We start from the raw sequence: 20139 nt of genomic DNA, 5'->3' as shown, positions 1-20139 counted from the left end.
GGGGTATAGCCAAAAATTTTTATGATAAACATGCGTCCAAAACAACAGATGACGCTAGCGTTCTTAATTTATGGAAATAATCGCTAGAACAAATAAAAGCAGTACAATGGCAAAATTGTATTAGACATACGGAAGACATAATCGTTAAGTCTTTTCAAACCGAGCGAGTTACAGACGAGGTCCGGCCTCTAATTATTCGGATAGACAATTCAGATAGTGACGACTCTGATAGTGAAATATCAGACAGTGAATAGGACAAATCGTTTGCTAAAAAGAAGTGTTTCGGGAATTCAATTCGGACTTGCAAAGCGGTGTGTTTTAGTTAAACGATAAAGTACCTTCGGTCTAATTACTGGACTGCATACTCTCAATAGCTTCGGTATTAATTACTGGACTACACGTGTTTAAACCTTTTGTTTTGTTGAAAACTCGGAAGTGATTTAGTGCCAATTTGTTTCAAGGTTATATTTAATACAGTGTCTGCAGAAACTAAAGTCTTGGATGTATTTTATTCAAATTTGGACATACCAGCAACTTGGCAAGTATTTTCCAACTTTACTGCATGCAAAGCAATTCGTATAATTTTCACTCTACGCAAAATAGAGATTTATAGAGATCTTTATGAACATTTGATGTCGACAAATAATTTCGAGTAATCGAAATATTCCGTCCCACTTCTTTTAGCACGCCCTGTATATACATATTATAATCATTTTATTTGCCTTGATACAGTAAAATCCAATATTATTACTGAACATAAAATACAGGAAATTAAATATTTTTACTTTTCAAGCGATAGGAATTAAATATTAACGCCCCACTGTTTGAGGCCCACTGATCATATCTTAATTACATACCGGTCGTCATAGGGTAAAAGGACTTTAATACCAAAAATCTTAAAGAATAATAAAATGTACGTTTTGCTTTTCTGAATATTTTTCCTTTTTTGTTTTCTTGTTATACTAAAATTGATTATGCTATGGCTGTTCAAAATTTGCCTAAACTCGTGATTAGTTACTCGTTCAAGCCATTTTAACTACAGCTTTTTCAAAAATAAGCACTTTGAACCGATGAAACTTACAGATCATATAAATAATACATAAGCAAAGTAACTTGTGAAGTGGTAACGATAAAATTTATTTGTGATGCTAATTAGGGGGTGATTTTCGCGATTTTTTTACCAAAAAATAAAAGGGACCAACAATATTTTGAGCGTAACTCAGTTACTTTTAATGTTACAAGTTTTTTAAAAAAACAAAAATAATCCTTTTTTTTAAACACTTTAAAAAAGTTGAAATGAATTTCTCCGAAAAGTGCTCCGTTTTTGGGTTATTTCACATTGAAATATTCGATTTGGAATTTGATGAAGAAGAACCTACTTTTAATTAGCTACAACTCTGCTTCTACTGGGTCTATAGACCTCAAGCATACACCATTTTTTTCAGTTTTTTATGAAGTATATTTTTGCTAAGAATATTTTTTTCGCTGAAATACTTACTTTTTGAGTTATCTCCGAAAAACCGTCCAAAACCATGTTTTTTTCTGTTAAAAATGAACATATTCACTTGCAAATAACTCGAAAAGTATTGACGTAGGGAAAAAACTCTATAGAACAAAAGTTGCTTAGAATTAGTCATTTTATCCAATTCCTGACTTATTTTGAATGTATATTTTTCACCTTCGAGAGGGGGTATTCCCCTCTATTTTTGTAAAATGGAGGGGATGTAGAATTGTAAACTTTTTCTTATATAATAATAGACAATTTCAACTACCTATTCCCAAATTTTCATCCTTCCTTTATTTTTTTTTGGGTCAAATTGTTCTTTGATCGGGCTATAAAGGATATTAGAGACTTCACTGTCTTTCCGCTATCAAACTTTCCTATTTATCTCTACCTAGAACCTACCTCTACCTAGAAGATGGGCATCTAATATCAAAAGAAGATATCTCAATATTTCTTTCGTCTGAGAATGGGGTTCCATTCTGTTATTTTCTATTTATTTTCTCTCATTGGCTTCCACACCCGTAGTACCATACCAGTTCGATATTTCCTTTTACACGTTAGTCCATTAACTAACGGTAAAATATTGTAAAAATTGCAATAATGACATTCTCAGCAAAATTTATATTGTTCGTATTATATGATTTATAGAGATTCAGTTATTTTTGTCTCCTACGACTAGACTAAAAATGCCAGAAGAAAATAGCTTCGGTTGCCTGTTCTGAATTATTACGGTGACGTCAGTTCTGCCTAAACATAAATCACTTATATCGATGGCATTGTCAATAATCTTTCAAAATTTGACAGTTTCTAAAATCATAGCAAAAGTTTTGAAATATTTACCAAACAGTGACTGTTTCTTAATGCAATGGGCATCCCTGCGGGCAATGTAGAATCAGGCAGGAAGCTCTTCCAGCAAAGATGCGCCCAGTGTCACACGGTAGAGCAAGGTGGTAAACACAAATTGGGGCCCAATTTGCACGGTATCATGGGAAGAAAAGCAGGAACAGCCCCTTCGTACACTTACTCGGACGCTAATAAGAGCAAAGGGGTGACATGGACGGAAGACACGTTGTTTGAGTACCTGGAAAATCCGAAGAAGTACATACCGGGCACCAAGATGGTGTTTGCGGGATTGAAAAAGGCGAATGACAGAGCGGACCTGATAAGTTACCTTAAAACTATTTAAGTTTATGATATTTCGTTTGTTAGAATTGTAATATTTAATTGAATAAACATTTGGTAATTAGTATAAGGTCTTGTTAAAAGATCCTACTACTATAATTATTAATGATTCAACGTAGATTTTTCTTTAAATACATTTTTAATAGGTTTTATCTCTCAAATTATTGTTTTTTAACAATAGATTAAACAATAAATTATAACTATTTTGCTCATAGAGACAAGAATATGTTTCGGGATAGGACGAATTCAACGAAGACGGCCAACGCAAGAAAACGAAAATGAAAAATATTTAACAATAAAACACTGAAAACTTTTGTTCTCTATACTTCCACAAAATTTATTATTTACAACTATGTGACTACAGCTGTTTCGGCATAGTGCCTTTCTCAAGTGATATAATTTACAATGTGTTTGCCTTTTTAAGTCTCTAACTGAAGAGGTTGAGGAGTGGGGAGCTGTTTGTCTCGAGTTGGTCATTCAGAATTATATCTGTATTTTTCAGTTTATTAATTTCCATAGATTCTAAAAAAAGAAAGCCGAAAGAGAAAGCAACTACAGAGTGGTGTGTACAAACTAACTTGTGGTGACTGTCCGAAAACGTACATCGGTCAAACTGGTAGAACTTTTGACAAACGGATAGCAGAACACAAAAGGGCTTTCAACAATAGAAAAACCAGACACTTCTACATACGCACTTCACCTTCTAGATCATAATCATTCTTTCAATGAAGAGTTTCAAATTCTGCATATCCAAAATAAAGGCCTTAAGCTATCTTTTTTAGAATCTATGGAAATTAATAAACTAAAAAATACAGATATAATTCTGAATGACCAACTCGAGAAAAACAGCTCCCCACTCCTCAACCTCTTCAGTTAGAGACTTAAAAAGGCAAACAGATTGTAAATTATATCACTTGAGAAAGGCACTATGCCGAAACAGCTGTAGTCACATAGTTGTAAATAATAAATTTTGTGGAAGTATAGAGAACAAAAGTTTTCAGTGTTTTATTGTTAGATAAAATGAACTTCCATCAAGTAACGGTCGAATCCATCAATTATTGAAAAATATTTGCCTAATCTGTATGTAGAATGTAAAATCACTAACCACAAGAGAACAAGAAATGACCAAAGAACTTAAAGAGAAGAATATTGATATCTGTGCACCTGACACCTACGTGTATTTTGAACGTATATTTGAACCACAAAGATAAACGTTCAAAATCTGTAGGACGACACAACAAGATATTTATATAACAAAAAAGAATAAAAGACAAATAATGCAGAAACACAATATCATCCACAGCGATAGAGTCGCGGAAAGCTGGGAAAAATAAAAGCAAATATCTTAAGAAAGGAAAGAAAGAAAGATAAATAAAAAAGGAAAGAAAGATAAATAAAAGCAAGTTTCTCCCAAAGCGGATAACTCAGTGGTTTTGAACACATGTGAAGAAAAAATGCAAGGAAAAAAAAGAGCTTACCTGAAGTACATATGTCAATCGAGACATAACAAGCGTATGAAAATTACAAGAGAATAAAAAATAAAACACATGCATATTATGTAAGAATAATGAAAAACGAGTACTAGGAACGATTCTCAAAAGAACTGGAGCATGACGCCTATGTTTGATCGACTTGAAGAACGTATTTGACAGAGTAAGGCATAAAGATGTACCTAATGCATTTCTTGTAAAATAAAGAGATAGATCCAGCTGGCTATTCTAAAAACCATTGAAAATATATATCAAAACAATATGGACGATAGAATAGATGGACAACTTACGGAACCTACAGATACAGGCAATGGATTAAGACAGGGAAATTCACTAAACACTATGCTATTCAATCCAATCATGGATGAAGTCATAAAGAGCGTAAATAGAGCAAGGCGGTACAAAATGGTGAACAACGAAATTAAAATTCTCTGTTACGCAGACGATGCAATAGTGATAGTCCAAAATGAAGAAAGCCTTCAAAAACTGATTCACAGATTTAATACAAGAGCAAAATAATTTAACATAAAATAAGAACAACAGTAATCAGTAAAGAACCAATAAGATGTAAACTTGAAGTCGATAGAGCTAGCACTGAACAAATAATGGTAATAAAGTACCTAGGAATTACACTGTCCAGCTATGGAGACGTTGAGAAAGAAGTAAAAGATTATACAGGGTGATTGATTAGTAGGGTAAAGCTCAATAGCTCCGCTATAGTAATAGATAGCAATAAAAGTTAATAACAAAAATTTTAGCCACCTTTGAGTTTCACATTACAAAATTAGTTAGAATGTTACAGGGTGTTCGATAACACAGTGGCAGACCAAACTTATGTTTTTTTAAATGAAACACCCTATATTTTATTTTATATTCGAAATCCTGTTAACTTCTCCATCACAAAAATATAAAGGTTCGTAATATTACAGGGTATTTACAAAGTTATAACCAATTTTGTATGAAAATCGTAACAAGTTCAACTCCCTGTATAAATAAAAATAAGCAAAACAACAATGGTTTATTAACGCCATATTTTTTAACGTATTGTCAAAATGTTCAAGAATGGTCGATATTGCTAATTTTCTTTATATCAAATACAGGGTGAGTCAAAACGCAAGTACATTATTTTCTCAGTAATGTTAAATGGAACACCCTGTATTTTATATCATTATTGAAAAGTAACATTAACGTACTTTAATTTTTATATAACATTCCCTATGCCCAAATTTATTAGTTTTCGAGATATTTTCATTTTTGAGAGCAAATTACTTTAGGTGTTTAAATTTGTGTAAATTTTAAGTAAGCCATGACTGAATTGACAATTAAAGATTACCGATTATCAATCCGGTAATCAATGTAACACTGTAGCAAATAAAGAAATAAAAATAATTTATTAGTAATTCATTTTACAAACAAAAACCCAACCACTACATGCAACATTTTTGAAACAATTAAAAACTATCTTTTTATCTAAATGCAACAAATAAACAAAGAAAATTAGTAATAAATTTTACAAAAAAACACACAAACACAAAATACAATATTTTGTGAAGACAATTAAACACTACTTTTGTATGTAAATGTAACAATGTAACAAATAAAGAACGAAACATAATTTATTAGTAATACATTTTGCAAAAAAAAACATGTTTGAAAAAATTAGAAGCTACTTTTAATAAAATATTTTTAATATTTAATTATAGAAGGCGTTCAAAATTATCTCCTAACACATTTATGTACGCCTAAAAACGATCATTGAATGAGCTACTTACTCTACGGAGCATTTGTAAATTAACACATCGAAATACACTTTGTATTCTATTTTTCATCTCATCCCTTGTTGTTGGAGGTATTTTATAAACTTCATTATTAACGTAACCCCAAAAAAATCAGTCCAGTTTATTAAATTCTGGTGATTTGGGTGGCCACGCTACTGGTCCATTGAAAAATCAAAATATCTCGAAAACTAATAAATTTAGACATAGGGAATGTTATCTAAAAATTAAAGTACGGTAATGGCAATACTGATATAAAATACAGGGTGTTACATTTAAAATTACTGAGAAAATAATGTACTTGCGTTTTGACTCACCCTGTATTTGATATAAAGAAAATTAGCAATATCGACCATTCTTGAAAATTTTGACAATACGTTAAAAAATATGGCGTTAATAAACCATTGTTGTTTTGCTTATTTTTATTTATACAGGGAGTTAAACTTGTTACAATTTTCATATAAAATTGGTTATAACTTTGTAAATACCGTGTATAACATAACAAACCTTTATATTTTTGTGATGGAGAAGTTAACAGGATTTCCAATTTAAAATAAAATATAGGGTGTTCCATTTAAAAAAACAAAAGTTTGGTCTGCCACTGTGTTATCGAACACCCTGTAACATTCTAACTAATTTTGTAATGTGAAGCTCAAAGGTGGCTAAAATTTTTGTTATTAACTTTTATTGCTATCTATTACTATAGCGGAGCTATTGAGCTTTACTCTACTAATCAATCACCCTGTATAAGCACAAAGAGCAAATAGATTAGCAGGATGCTTTAATAACAGTATATGGCGTAACCAACACATTAACTTTGAGAGGAAATCAAGAATTTATAAGGTCAGTGTAAGATCAATAATGACATACGCACAGGAAACAAGACCCGACACAGTAAAAACATAGAGAGTGATGGAAACAGCAGAAATGAGAATAATCGGAAGAATTGCAGAAAACATGTTGAGAGACCGAATAAGGAGTGGCGAGATCAGAACAAAATAATGTAAAGTACAGGGTATAAACGAGTGGATACTAGAAAAGAAGAATGGAGCAATCACATTAGTGGAATGGCGAGCACAAGAGTCCTTAAAATAGTAAGGGACAAATCACAAGTGGTAGAAGAAGTAGAACCGATATGGAGTGACAATCTTCCATAGAGGCAACAACCCGCCAATAGACAAGCGAAGTTGCTTATATAGGGTGTTTCATTGGGAAAGGAAATACATACTTTAATTGTGAATAGAGGTCACCTAGCCGGTTCTAGACATACTACATTTTTTGCCCTGCCGACTTTTATAACCGAGTTACAGGGTGTTTTATCGATTTTGCCCATTTCTTTCCTAAGCCATAACTTTAGAACCACCCTGTATATTTTTTTTATATTTGGTACACATATGTCTCATTCGAAACCCAAACGACCGGCATTCTAACCATAAGAAAAATCCAGGTCCGGATTAACAAAAAATTATAAAGTAATTGTGACCTTAAAACAACACCCTGTATATTCAAATTTTGAAAATCTGTTTGCACATTTGAAAAGAGCACAAAAAACTAAGTTTAATGGTTCGCTTCAGTTTTTCGGCTAGACAATTTTATGACTTTAATTTTGAAATTATATTGAATTTTTTAAGAACTCTGACATTAAAAAACAGGTATTATTAACTTTTAGTTATAAATTATTAAAGTTAATGAATAAATAGGTACTCAGAATGATGAAATACTAGGATGATGAATAAATACTCATTTTAAAAATAATCAATACCTACTTATTTACCACATTGGAACGACCCAGTTACTAATGACAAGCAAAATGCAGGTCTGGATTAACAAAAAAATATAAAGTAATTGTGACCTTGAACCAACACCCTGTATATTGAAATTTTGGAAATTTGTCTGCGCATTTTAAAAGATCATAAAAACTGTGATTAAAGGTTCATCTTAATTTTTTGCGCCGTTGATTTAATTACATCAATTTTGAAATTATATTGAAATTTTAAAGAACTCTGAGATTAAAAGCCAGGTTATATTAACTTTTAATAATTTAATGTTAATGAATCAATACTTATTTTAAAAATACCTAATACTTATTTACTACGCTGGTTTCATGGATTCTCTGTACTTGTAGCTGTATGCACATCATTAAAAAGTAGAATTGCGAGAATTGGGGTATTTTAATGATTTAGTAAAGAATTAAAAAGTAACGTCTATATCTAATAAAAAAAATTCGTTTAAACAATTCAACAACTTAACATAAATTAAAAATATTTGAACTATTATTACAGTTCTTCAAAATGTCTGCCGTTGCTCTTTTAAAATACGCAAACAAATTTTCAAAATTTCAATAAACAGGGTGTTGTTTCAAGGTCACAATTACTTTATATTTTTTTGTTAATCCGGACCTGGATTTTTCTTGTGATTAGTAATTGGGTTGTTACAATGTGGTAAATAAATATTGGCTATTTTTAAAATGAGTATTTATTCAATAACTTTAATAATTTATAACTAAAAGTTAATAATATCTGCTTTTTAATGTCAGTTCTTAAAAAAATCAATATACATAATTTCAAAATTAAAGTCATAAAATTGTCTGGCCAAAAAATTGAAGCGAACCATTAAACTTACTTTTTTGTGCTCTTTTTAAATATGCAAACAGATTTTCAAAATTTGAATATACAGGGTGTTGTTTTAAGGTCACAATTACTTTATAATGTTTTGTTAATCCGGACCTGGATTTTTCTTATGGTATGTCGGTCGTTTGGGTTTTGGATGAGACATACGTGTACCAAATATAAAAAAAATATACAGGGTCGTTCTAAAGTTATGGCTTAGGAAAGAAATGAGCAAAATCGATAAAACACCCTGTAACTAGGTTATAAAAGTCGGTAGGGCAAAAAATGTAGTATATCTAGAACCGGCTCGGTGACAAGGGCGGATCCAAGGAGGGGGCCCCCATGGCCCCCTCCGAGAATTAAAAAAAATATAAATTTAGATATTTGCAGTTCAAATGTTTTCAGTTTCAAACACATATATAGGTATGTATAAAACAGGAGATAAATATGTTTTCTGGACTAGAATTGAACAAAAGCAGTAATGGAAGCTTCACGAATGACATAGGATGTTTTGAAAATCAAAATGTTGATAATTTTACAAAGTGTCAATTTTTAGAACTATTGGCAGTCATCAAAATCGTATCAATTTCCATATTCTGTACATATAAAGAATAAAAAAGAAATGAAGCATTACTTGGGTCACTAGCACTTAGAACAAAGGAATTGGTTGGTACTTTGGCACAGTCAAAGGGGATTGTTTTACAAGTATTGCGTTCTATTTTTCTAACGAAAAATATGGTCACAATAAAGGGATGACAGCCCAAAGTCTTGTCACGAAACCTTTAACATGTTTCGTCAAACTCATGGTCAAAGACGGAGCCATACAAACCCATGAACAAACATCATACCACAAGGAGTGCGCGTTCAGGTTGGGCTGGATTTTCTACAAAGTTATCGCAACCCACAAAAATCAGTCATTAACCAGATAGACTCTCAGAGGTCTAAACAGATAGAGAAAGACCAATAGTAACATCTATAATATTCTTAGGTCGACAAAATATTTCTTTAAGATGCCATCGTGATGATAGCCTTCTGATTCTAGACGAAGATGCTGGCCCTAGCAATGAGGGGAATGAACAATAAATAATGAATCAGGTTCAAAGTGCAATTATTGCTCTGTCATATTTGACGAAATGACCAACGTCTCCCACGTGGAACAGCTTTCTCTAAATTTGAGATACATAATACACAATAACAACATTCGTGAAGACTTTGTCAAGTTCATTGGCGCTTATGAGAATATAAAAATAATTAGTGAAAATCATCTATAAAGAGAGGAAGAACAAGGCCTGACAGTAGAAGCATTGGGAAAAATAGTATTAAACTTGTTGAAAGAACTGCACATGGATCCGAAGAAATGTGTAAGAATCGGTACTTTAATAATACTTAAATAACTATAAGTTTTAAATGTCTCTATGGTACTCAAAAGTATGTGAAAAGTGCCTTAACACTCACTATTGTACTCCCAATTTTTAAAAATTACCCCCAGACCCTCCGGTACCCCTACACAAAAAAATTCATGGCCCCTCCCGAAAATCGGTCCTGGATCCGCCCTTGCTCGGTGACCTCTATTTACCATTAAAATATTTCCGTTTCCCAATGAAACACCCTGTATAAAGGATGAAGAAGAACTAAATGATCTTATCTTGACGCTTCTCCTTCTTTTCCGTTTTAACTCAACTTCCGCCTTCAGTGCTTTTATTGCCGTTCGTCAATGTCTTCTTCAGAGTTCTGCCCATCTCTGCGTGTAGCACAAAAACTTGTACACTAATCGCCAAAATTAACGCACCACCTTAAAAATTGGACATTTTTAATGTCTCATATTTCCTAAACCTATTGTCCGATTTTAGTGATTTTTAATAGGTTATAGCTTTATTCTTCAAGAATATCTATGTAATAATATTGTTGCTAAACAGATAAGTGTCATTATATACCGGGTGTAACAATGATAGTGTGTTTTTTTCTCAAAGTTTGGAACACCCTGTGGAATATTCTAGCGTATATAAAATATTGAAATTAAAACTCAACTATAGCCTTAGGCTTTCTTAACATTTTGCTTTTTGATTCATTCGCTTATGTTGGATAATAAAAAAGTTAGGTACCTTAACAACTAGCAACGTTTTTCATCAATACAGGGTGTTTCTAAATAAGTGCGACAAACTTTAAGGGGTAATTCTCCATGAAAAATAATGACCGTTTGCTTTATAAACATATGTCCGCAAATGCTTCGTTTCCGAGATATGGGATGTTGAATTTTTTCGTACAAACTGACGATTTATTTATTGCTCTAAAACCGGTTGAGATATGCAAATGAAATTTGGTAGGTTTTAAGAGGTAGTTATTGGGCATTTTTGGCATACAATTAAGAATTTTATATTCACCATTGGCGTGCATACGGGTAATATGACCTGTATGCACGCCAATGGTGAATATAAAATTCTTAGTTGTACGTCAAAAAATGCGCAATAACGACCTCTTAAAACCCACTAAATTTCATTTGCATATTACAACCGGTTTTAGAGCAATAAATAAATCGTCAGTTTGTAAGAAAAAAATTTAACATCCCGCATCTAGGAAACGAAGCATTTGCGGAAACATGTTTATAAAGTAAACGGTCATTATTTTTGCATGCAGAATTACCCCTCAAAGTTTGTCGCACTTATTTAGAAACACCCTGTATTGATGAAAAACGTTGCTAGTTGTTAAAGTACCTAACTTTTTTTATTATCCAACATAAGAGAATGAATCAAAAAGCAAAATGTTAAGATAACCTAAGGTTCCAGTTGAGTTTTAATTTCAATATTTTATATACGCTAGAATATCCCACAGGGTGTTCCAAACTTTGAGGAAAAAACACACTATCATTCTTACACCCGGTATACAATGACACTTATCTGTTTAGCAACAATATTATTACAGAGATATTCCTGAAGAATAAAGCTATAAAATATTTAAAAAATCACTAAAATCGGACAACAGGTTTAGGAAATATCAGACATTAAAAATGTCCCATTTTTAAGGTGGTGCGTTAATTTTGGCGCTTAGTGTATAAATAATAATTAACAACTAAGTAATAACAAAATGATTCTGCAACGCTTATGCTGGAAGAACTTACATAACCTCCACCTTGATCGCGGACACCAATACCAATATCCCTCTCTATGCGTATATAAACGAGTCTGATTATCATCTCTTTTCGAATTGCAGAAGATTGCTGCAGCAAGGTTCGCTGGCCGTCGAAAGAGAGAGGCAGTTGAAGCAGGCGGAAAGGTTGTATCTCAATTTGAGGAAAGTTGTGGCACGGCAGCCGGGACCTGGGATACAGGAAGAGTTGTGCAAGACTCAGAGAGCCTTAAAATCGAGAGGGAATAAGTTAAAGGTAAGTGACTTACTAATAAAAAATATTACTCTAAGATCCGATATAAGAACGACTCCCTTCATTAAATTCATTTTTTTTTTCAAATTTTATTTTTCGACCCGTGCAGATATTATTTTAGATTTTTTTAGATCATTCGAAACAAAAAAGGTCTTTTGTAACTATTCTCTTAAGGGAAAGGCGCAAAATGTCGAAATTTTTAATGTGTTTTAAATGTATTCATTTTTTTTAATCCTGACAAAACTAATAAGTATTTTTGAAAAATTTAAACGCAGAAAGAAAGAATACGTTATTACCGAGGGCCGAAAGTCCCTTAGAATAAATAAAATGTTCCTTTTGAATGAAATATTTACAATTTAAGATCACACTAAATTTTCTCTTTTATTTCCACCCCTGTAACTTATTAAAATAAACATTATAGAAGTTTTCAGGGACTTTCGGCCCTGGGTAATAATGTAATATTTCATTCTGAGTTTAAATTTTTCAAAAATACTTATAGGTCTGGATCCCGCGTATGAAAAAAAAGTTGATTAATAGCAAGCTGAAAATTTGTTAATAGCTTAAGGGTGTCTAGTCGGACAAACTTTGATATATGGGAACACTGGAACAGGGGAAGTTTTAATTGTGGAACAGGTTAAAAATATGGAACGGTCAGATCACGAAAACGGCACATGTATTTTGTCCGACAGAACAGACTTAAACTCTTCGAACAGAGATTAAACTCTCATGCAAAAATCAGACTGCTATTTATCACCAAATGGGCGTTTTAATGAGTGGAACGTGTAGAATATGTCAAATGACAGGAATTATGACAGGTGATAAATAGCAGTATGATTTTTGCATGAGAGTTTAATCTCTGTTCGAAGAGTTTAAGTCTGTTCTGTCGGACAAAATAAATGTGCCGTTCTCGTGGTATGACCGTTCCAAATTTTTAACCTGTTCCACAATTAAAACAGCCCCTGTTCCAGTGTTCCCATATATCAAAGTTTATCCGACTAGATACCCTTAAGCTATTAACAAATTTTCAGCTTGCTATTAATCAACTTTTTTTTCATACGCGGGATCCAGACCTATTATTAGTTTTGTCAGGATTCGAAAAAAATGAATACATTTAAAACACATTTAAAATTTTGACAGGCGACATTTTGCGCCTTTCCCTTTAACTTGATCGTTTTCGTTTTCGAGTTATGAACAATTTAAAACTAAAAAAAAGAAACGGAAAATGACGATTTTCAAGGCTTAAAAACAAGTAAAAAATATCATTTTTGACATTACGAAGTACCTAAATTCAAGTTCAAGCCTGATTCTATCAATTCTTGATAAGTATTTTGAGCTCATTTTATTTTAAAAGATTTTTTTTTTAGTTGTTAATGCAGGCCGATCGCCCGTCTTCCCATAAGAAACCTTCATCATTAGCAATTAAAAAAATATATTTTAGAATAAAACATGGCAAAAATTCTTACCGGGAGCTCATATTAAATTTAGGTATTTGATAATTATTATTACGAAAATAATATTTTTTGCTTGCTTTTAAAAGTCTTGAAAATCGTCATTTTTCATTCTTTTTTCAGTATTAGGTTAAATTTTTTACAACTCGAAAACGATCAACCTAAGAGGGTAGGCGCAAAATGGTCCAATGCTATTTAAATGCATTCATTTTTTTCGAATCCTGAGAAAAGTAATAAGTAAGTATTTTTGAAAAATTTTAACGCAGAATGAAAGATTACATTATTACCGAGGGCCGAAAGTCCCTGAACACTTCTATAATGTTTAACTATTTAGATGGGAAATAAGCCACAATTAAATTGAAAAAATAATTTTATTAACGTTTCCACGCCCAAATCGGGTGTCAAAATACAACGGCAGCCGATTTGGGTGTCGAAACCTTAATAAAATTATTTTTTCAATTTAATTGTGGCTTATTTCCCATCTAAATAGTTAATCATAAAAAGAATGTGTGTGTACTTTGTACGCACGTAAGAATTTATACTTCTATTATATGATTATAGGATTATAAACCAAATTAATATACTTTTTATTTATATTTTATATAAATATTAAACTAATTTATACTAACCTACTACTTCTCAAACATTTTTATTAAAACAGTGCCAAAAATTAAAATAATAAAAGAATAAAACACACACAAACACATTAAAAATGCCACAAATGATTTCTGAACATTAATTGTTGGAAATTTTTTTAACTAAATACGTATTTTCTGAAAATAAAATTATATAATAAATATACTTACAATCATAAAATGTATAAAAAAAATAAAAAAATAAAAGTTTCTATTGGGATTCGAACCAACTTATCAGCGCGGTTGGTATTGGCATTGTATTGGGGTTCATTCGCATTAAACGCTTCGCCACGGAGACAATGTGTCATTATCTGCGAAGATCGACTAACTAAACGGATTAAACTTTTGACATTTTTGAATTAAATCAAATTATTTTGATTTTGAATTGAAATGATTTAGAATTGAAAAAATACAACAAAACATAGAGTAAGAAAACAATATATTAGGTGAATATTGATAGAAATTTTGATGATAATCAAATTATGTAAATAAAAGTATTACATACTATGTGTTTTGGTAGGTTCAAATAGGTAGGTACCTATGATACATTTACAATTATTACGTACCTGTTGCTTTAAAAACTATTTAAAAGTCACTACAATTATAAACTTTTTTGTTTCTGTCCTCACAACAATAAAACTAATATATTTTACATTTTTTTACCTTCATATTGAACAATTATTTATTATTGACAGATCATTTCAACACCCAATCAGAGTCCGTATAACGACTAATACCATACTGTCCAGATCAATATAAATTCACCCTCAATCTCAATCGCGCCTAAAGAAGTATAACTTCAAAAATTCCACAAGGAAATAGCTTCAGAACAACATTCTATAATGTTTATTTTAATAAGTTATATATATATATATATATATATATATATATATATATATATATATATATACATATATATATATATATATATATATATATATATATATATATATATATATATATATACATATATATATACATATATATATATATATATATATATATATATATATATATATATATATATATATATATATATATATATATATATATATGTTCGGAAAGGTTTCCGCGGTTAATACAATGAAACTTAAAGCTAAAATCAATATCAACAAAAGAATTAATATTAAAATTAAACTCACCAGGCTTCCGGGTTGAACCGCGTCGTTGGTTTCTAGGCCGAGCTTTCGACGTCCTCTCTGACGTCATCTTCAGGGCTTCCGGGGTCTCAGTCTCCTGAGGCTCCAGACACTACACTCACTACTCACTACTTCACTACTCACTGCAATACTGTTGTTGCTGACGCTGGGGCGGTCATTTATACCGTGGACTGATGTGACTGACGTGGCTGTCGATGACGTGGCGGAGTGGGAATTAGCGCGAAGACTATTTGGAGTGGCGCGAAGATTTTTGACGGCTGGAATTGTATTTGTAGATGGAGCGGACGATGTTTTCTTTAGGAGGGGTCTCCAAGTCGAAGGTAAACGGATGCCGTCATCTCTTTTATTGAGACAACTTGGCCGTTTTTCGATTTCTATGGCTTCTCAGATATCCGGATATATATACATCGTTATTATTCGTCAACGCCCTTGCGGTAACGATCTATGGAGGGGTATCACCAAGCCGCAAGCCCTTATCCCTTGCCGTACCTCTCCTCCATAGGCCGATCAGACACCTTGCTTATTCAAGACCAAGGCGTAGATTCTATATAGAATTTTATACTACGACGTTGGCCTTTTTATTTTTTAATGATCGGACCTGGAATCGAACCTCGATCGTAAATCCACTAGAGTTGCCGATCGAGCGCCTCAGTCCTCTAAGCCATCTGACCGACTATTTTAATAAGTTACAGGGGTGAAAAAAAAAGAAAATCAAGTGTGATTTTTAATTTCAAATATTTCATTCAAAAGAAACTTTTTGTTTATTCTAACGGACTTTCAGCACTCAGTAATAATGTCATCTTTCATTCTGCGTTTAAATTTTTCAAAAATGTTTATTAGTTTTCTCTTTAATAGCATTGGATCAAGATTTTGCGCCTACCCCCTTAAAAGAAAAATTACAAAAGACCTTTTTTGTTTCAAATGATCCAAAAATCTACAATAATATCTGCCCGGACCGAAAAAACTTTGGTAGAATTTATAAAAGAAGTTATTTTTTAATTATTAATTATTAATTAAGAGTGCTAGAGTTCACTAAACAACGCAAACTAGGACTCAAAGCTACTTTTTTTATTTCATACACTTGCTTGTCATCTATCTCTTTGCTGATTATACAGACATATTAACAATCAAAGACAGAGATCAAATTAATAATACATTTACAGCTTTATCATGAGTATAAATAAATTTGTTTGTGTAAATTAAACGGAATTATTATTTTTAATTGTGGCAAAATGCAAAAATTGCCTACAAAAGCTGCACTCTTTACCTGTAAAACACATTTTGATTTTTGTTGATAGGACACTCTGATAAAAAGATATCAAAATGTTTACCTTTGAGGCGATACAAATTTTATTTAAAAAGTTGATATCTGGGGAATAACTGACATTTAACATCACGTGTTTCTAAGAGAACAATTCATTGTACATAAAAAGTGCTAATAAGCATTGTTGTTGTTGTTCAAAATTATCTCAGCTACATTTGTTGTTTGAAAGATTTTTTTCTATGGCATACCTACATATTCTTGGTAAATCCAGATTTTCCGTTTCCCCTCACATAGGGAACGTATTTTAGGGGGTTAGCCCGGAGGTAGGAGTGGCAAACTTTAATGCATCTTTTTGAGTTACATTGACATTCTAAGCAAAATTTACCTAGTTCATAATATGATTTTTAGACGTTCAGTGGTATTTTCGTCTCTAACCACTGAATTATTGTTGTATATAACCCCTCTGTGGCTCAGTCATAAGAGTGGATCGAAAAATCCGAATGGTCGTGAGTTCGAATCTCACCAGGGTCAGAAATTTTTCGTTTATTATAAATTAATAAATAAAAATAGTTTCTGTCCTTGTGGGATCGGTACTCACCGGAGGGACCGCAGACGTTTGGATACAATTAGCGTCTCTTTGCAAAGACAATGACGTCAACTTTGCAAAGTAAGAAGACACTTACTCAACACACACACTACACATTACTCCCCTGAGTTAGTGATAAGTTATGGTACCTATAAAAAACCATTATGAAATTGACTGGCCAGTTGGTTGTGAAAACCAGTGCCAATAAAACACAAAACACACACATTGTTGTATATGTATTGCCACATCCATAAATAGCACAAGATGTACATTTTTAAAATTTTGCAACTTACTTTAATTGAATTAAAAGTTAAATACGAACTGTTAAATTAATTTTCCTTACCTTTTAAAATAAATAGAAAAGCACACACTTATAGCTGCTGGTGGGCTTAAAACTCTCTATAACAGCCTAATAAACAGTATTCTCAATAGTTTGTCAACCTAATACCACACTTAAAAGTACACCATACAAACTAATACTGTTCAGAATAAACAAATTTACTAAAGAGGAACTTTTTTAAAAAGTGTACCTTCACAAGTGTAAACAATAAAGTTCCCGCTTCTCGCACACGATCAGCTGATGCTTGTCAGTTTGGCGAGTGTAATGTTGGTCTTATAGCATGCAGGGGTTGAAATGCTCTCTTTTTATATTTTGTTGATTTTTAATTTTAGTGTATGGTATCCGAGCTAAACATGGCAGATTTCAAAGCAAACGAATACAAATCGGACCTACAAAGAGTCACCGAAGAATTAGCCGATTTAAAAAAGAAATATTTGGCGGAAAAAAAGGCAAACAGAACCCTGCGCATGGCGTATGAATCTAGCCGAGAGTTGAACCAAGGCCGGTCAAGTAGCGGCGGCACCGGCGAAGTGAAGTTTACTGGTGGCGGTTTTCGAATGTCAGTCTCCCAAATTTCAACAAAATAAACAAAAGTAAACTATTTTCATACAAAATTCTACATCTATCACGTTCGCTGAACATTCCAGATTTCGTAAGTACAAAAGATTATTCGAGTAATCGTTTAATTAGTCTAATTTTCGGTTTGTTTGTTTGTAGATATGAAAATGTCAAAGGTTAAACTTGAAGTTTGTGTTGACAGCCTGGAGTCAGCAGCGGCGGCCCTGCAAGGGGGTGCCGATCGACTCGAGTTGTGCTCTTCTCTGGCAGATGGAGGGCTAACTCCTACCCCCGGTTTGCTGATCCAAGTTCAAAATTTAAATTCCAGAAATGTTCCAGTTTATTGTCTTTTGCGTTGCAGACCTGGAAATTTTATTTATACTCCTGATGAGATTGAAATTATGAAAGAAGACGCGAAAATATTACGCAGAAATGGAGCTGACGGGTTTGTTTTTGGGATCCTGATGGAAAATGGGGATGTTAATATGAAATTGTGTCGTGAAATCATCAAATATTGCCATCCTCTTCCTCTCACATTCCATAGAGCTTTTGATTTTTGCAGAAGGCCTACTATTGAGGTTGAAGTCATCATCGATTTGGGTTTCCAAAGAATTTTAACAAGTGGAAAGCAACGTACAGCGCAAATGGGTGTCAAACTGATTAAAAAACTCATGGAGCAAGTGGGAAATAGAATCATAATCATGCCTGGAGGAGGAGTCAACAAAGACAATGTTAAATTCATCTTGGAAAACACTGGTGCTACAGAAATCCATGGTTCGTTTAGTTCTCCGAAAGAACCTGAAACCGAGAGACCAGAAGAGGACAGCGAGGCTGTAGTGGGAAACAGGGAGGCTCCTATTATGGTAACTAACGAAAATACTGTGACCGAAATAGTAAATATGTTAAAAGAGGTGTAAGTTATTTAATGTTGTCAAATGTGTATTTTTCTTAAAAGTGCTATTTTAACATAAATGTATAACAAATACTTCAATGTGTATAATAAATTTGTTTCTGTGAAACTGGTATGTAAAACAGATAATAAAATATGTCTATGTTGAATTATTTATTTCTATGAAAAACAATTTAAAAAAAAGGGGATGATTAACTATGAAAATTAAATGTAGATGGCGTACGAAATCATTTTGATGTGTCTAATGATCCACAGGTCACAACAAAAAATATATGAAAATGATTTTCAAATATTCTTATGGAATTAGTGGATAAATATCATGATGAAAAGTTACAAATATTTCAAAATTTTCCTACATTATTTGTCTAAACATAAACCGAAGTTTATGTTCTTTATAACTTAACAAAATTGTATAGAGTTTAAAGATGGACGTCATATTAGATGTGGCAACACTGTCGAGGTGTCAAATAGTGGGCCTGTACCAGTGATGTGGAAGCCCACATCACTCTGGCCTGTACCGAACAATTAAGACTCGCGTCTAGAAATTATAAAATTTTTGGCTCCTTGGCTTCCACAAGGTCAAAGTTCTGACAGTTCTCTTCGAATGTAAAGTAAAATGCCGCGAAATTCAAATATGATTAATATTGCTCAGAGTAATCTAGATGTTATTAATAAACTTTCCTACAATAGTTTGAGGTTATGATTATTGTTTATTGTTAGTCATAGATTTATAATACTCTAGATTGCGCCTTACGATCTTAAAATGGGTGACGGTTGCGACAGAGATAAATGAGCCTATTTGGTCGGTAGTCTCTTTTTAATTTAAGGGGAATATCGACGACGTGACTATCCCACTTTATCGAGTATTATGTATTGACAGTTCGAGCGGGTGGTGACGAGAAATGGTCTTTGGTCTTCGGACATGGATAATCGTGGTTCGAATCCCATACCAACTTTACCTTTTTTATTTTTATTTAATCAATATTGCGTTTATTAGATATTTTTACATCTGAAAAATGGACCTAAGTTAAATCTAGCAGATAATAAATGTATGTATAGTAAGTTAATATTGGAATACATAATTATTTGTAAAATAAGTCATTCGTTATTAATATAAATTCGGCCTTATTCGAATGACGTGAATAATGTTTGTATTGCTTCTACCTTTTTAAAAAATTGTAATAATAGTTTCATAAATAAAAATAATGTCTAATTACTTATAATTGAATCGGTCATTTCAAAAACAGCAAAGTCCACAATTTTCAGAAACTAACTTTTTGAGAGGAATAGACTCCTTTAAGA

The 20139-nt window shown here is 32.3% G+C and overlaps 4 protein-coding genes across 4 annotated transcripts in view; 3 read left to right on the top strand and 1 right to left on the bottom strand.

Moving 5' to 3' along the window:
- LOC114325296 (triosephosphate isomerase-like) overlaps positions 1-15304 on the bottom strand; it is a 96522-nt gene extending 81218 nt beyond the window's left edge. Inside the window, exon 1 of the mRNA XM_050648944.1 lies at positions 15162-15304. Within this exon, the coding sequence (XP_050504901.1) occupies positions 15162-15228 (67 nt within the window). The 5' untranslated portion in view covers positions 15229-15304. The remainder of the gene's footprint in view (positions 1-15161) is intronic.
- Positions 1-18021, top strand: part of LOC114325265 (cilia- and flagella-associated protein 58) — a 53368-nt gene extending 35347 nt beyond the window's left edge. The window contains exons 10-11 of the mRNA XM_050648939.1: positions 11768-11939; positions 17702-18021. Coding sequence (XP_050504896.1) covers positions 11768-11939; positions 17702-17956 — 427 coding nt within the window. The 3' untranslated portion in view covers positions 17957-18021. The remainder of the gene's footprint in view (positions 1-11767; positions 11940-17701) is intronic.
- LOC114325038 (cytochrome c-like) lies at positions 2286-2756 on the top strand. The gene has a single exon (XM_028272964.2). The coding sequence runs from the start codon at positions 2370-2372 to the stop codon at positions 2688-2690; it is 321 nt and encodes a 106-aa protein (XP_028128765.1). The 5' UTR covers positions 2286-2369; the 3' UTR covers positions 2691-2756.
- On the top strand, positions 17989-18986 carry LOC114325308 (copper homeostasis protein cutC homolog). Its single transcript, XM_050648945.1, has 2 exons — positions 17989-18021; positions 18087-18986. Exon 2 carries the CDS (start codon positions 18089-18091, stop codon positions 18842-18844), a length of 756 nt encoding a protein of 251 aa, XP_050504902.1. The 5' UTR covers positions 17989-18021; positions 18087-18088; the 3' UTR covers positions 18845-18986.
- Positions 18987-20139: the final 1153 nt, after the last annotated feature.

This window comes from Diabrotica virgifera, chromosome 4 (assembly GCF_917563875.1).
Source record: "Diabrotica virgifera virgifera chromosome 4, PGI_DIABVI_V3a".
NCBI lineage: Eukaryota > Metazoa > Arthropoda > Insecta > Coleoptera > Chrysomelidae > Diabrotica > Diabrotica virgifera.
This window is presented reverse-complemented; position numbering and strand designations above follow the sequence as displayed.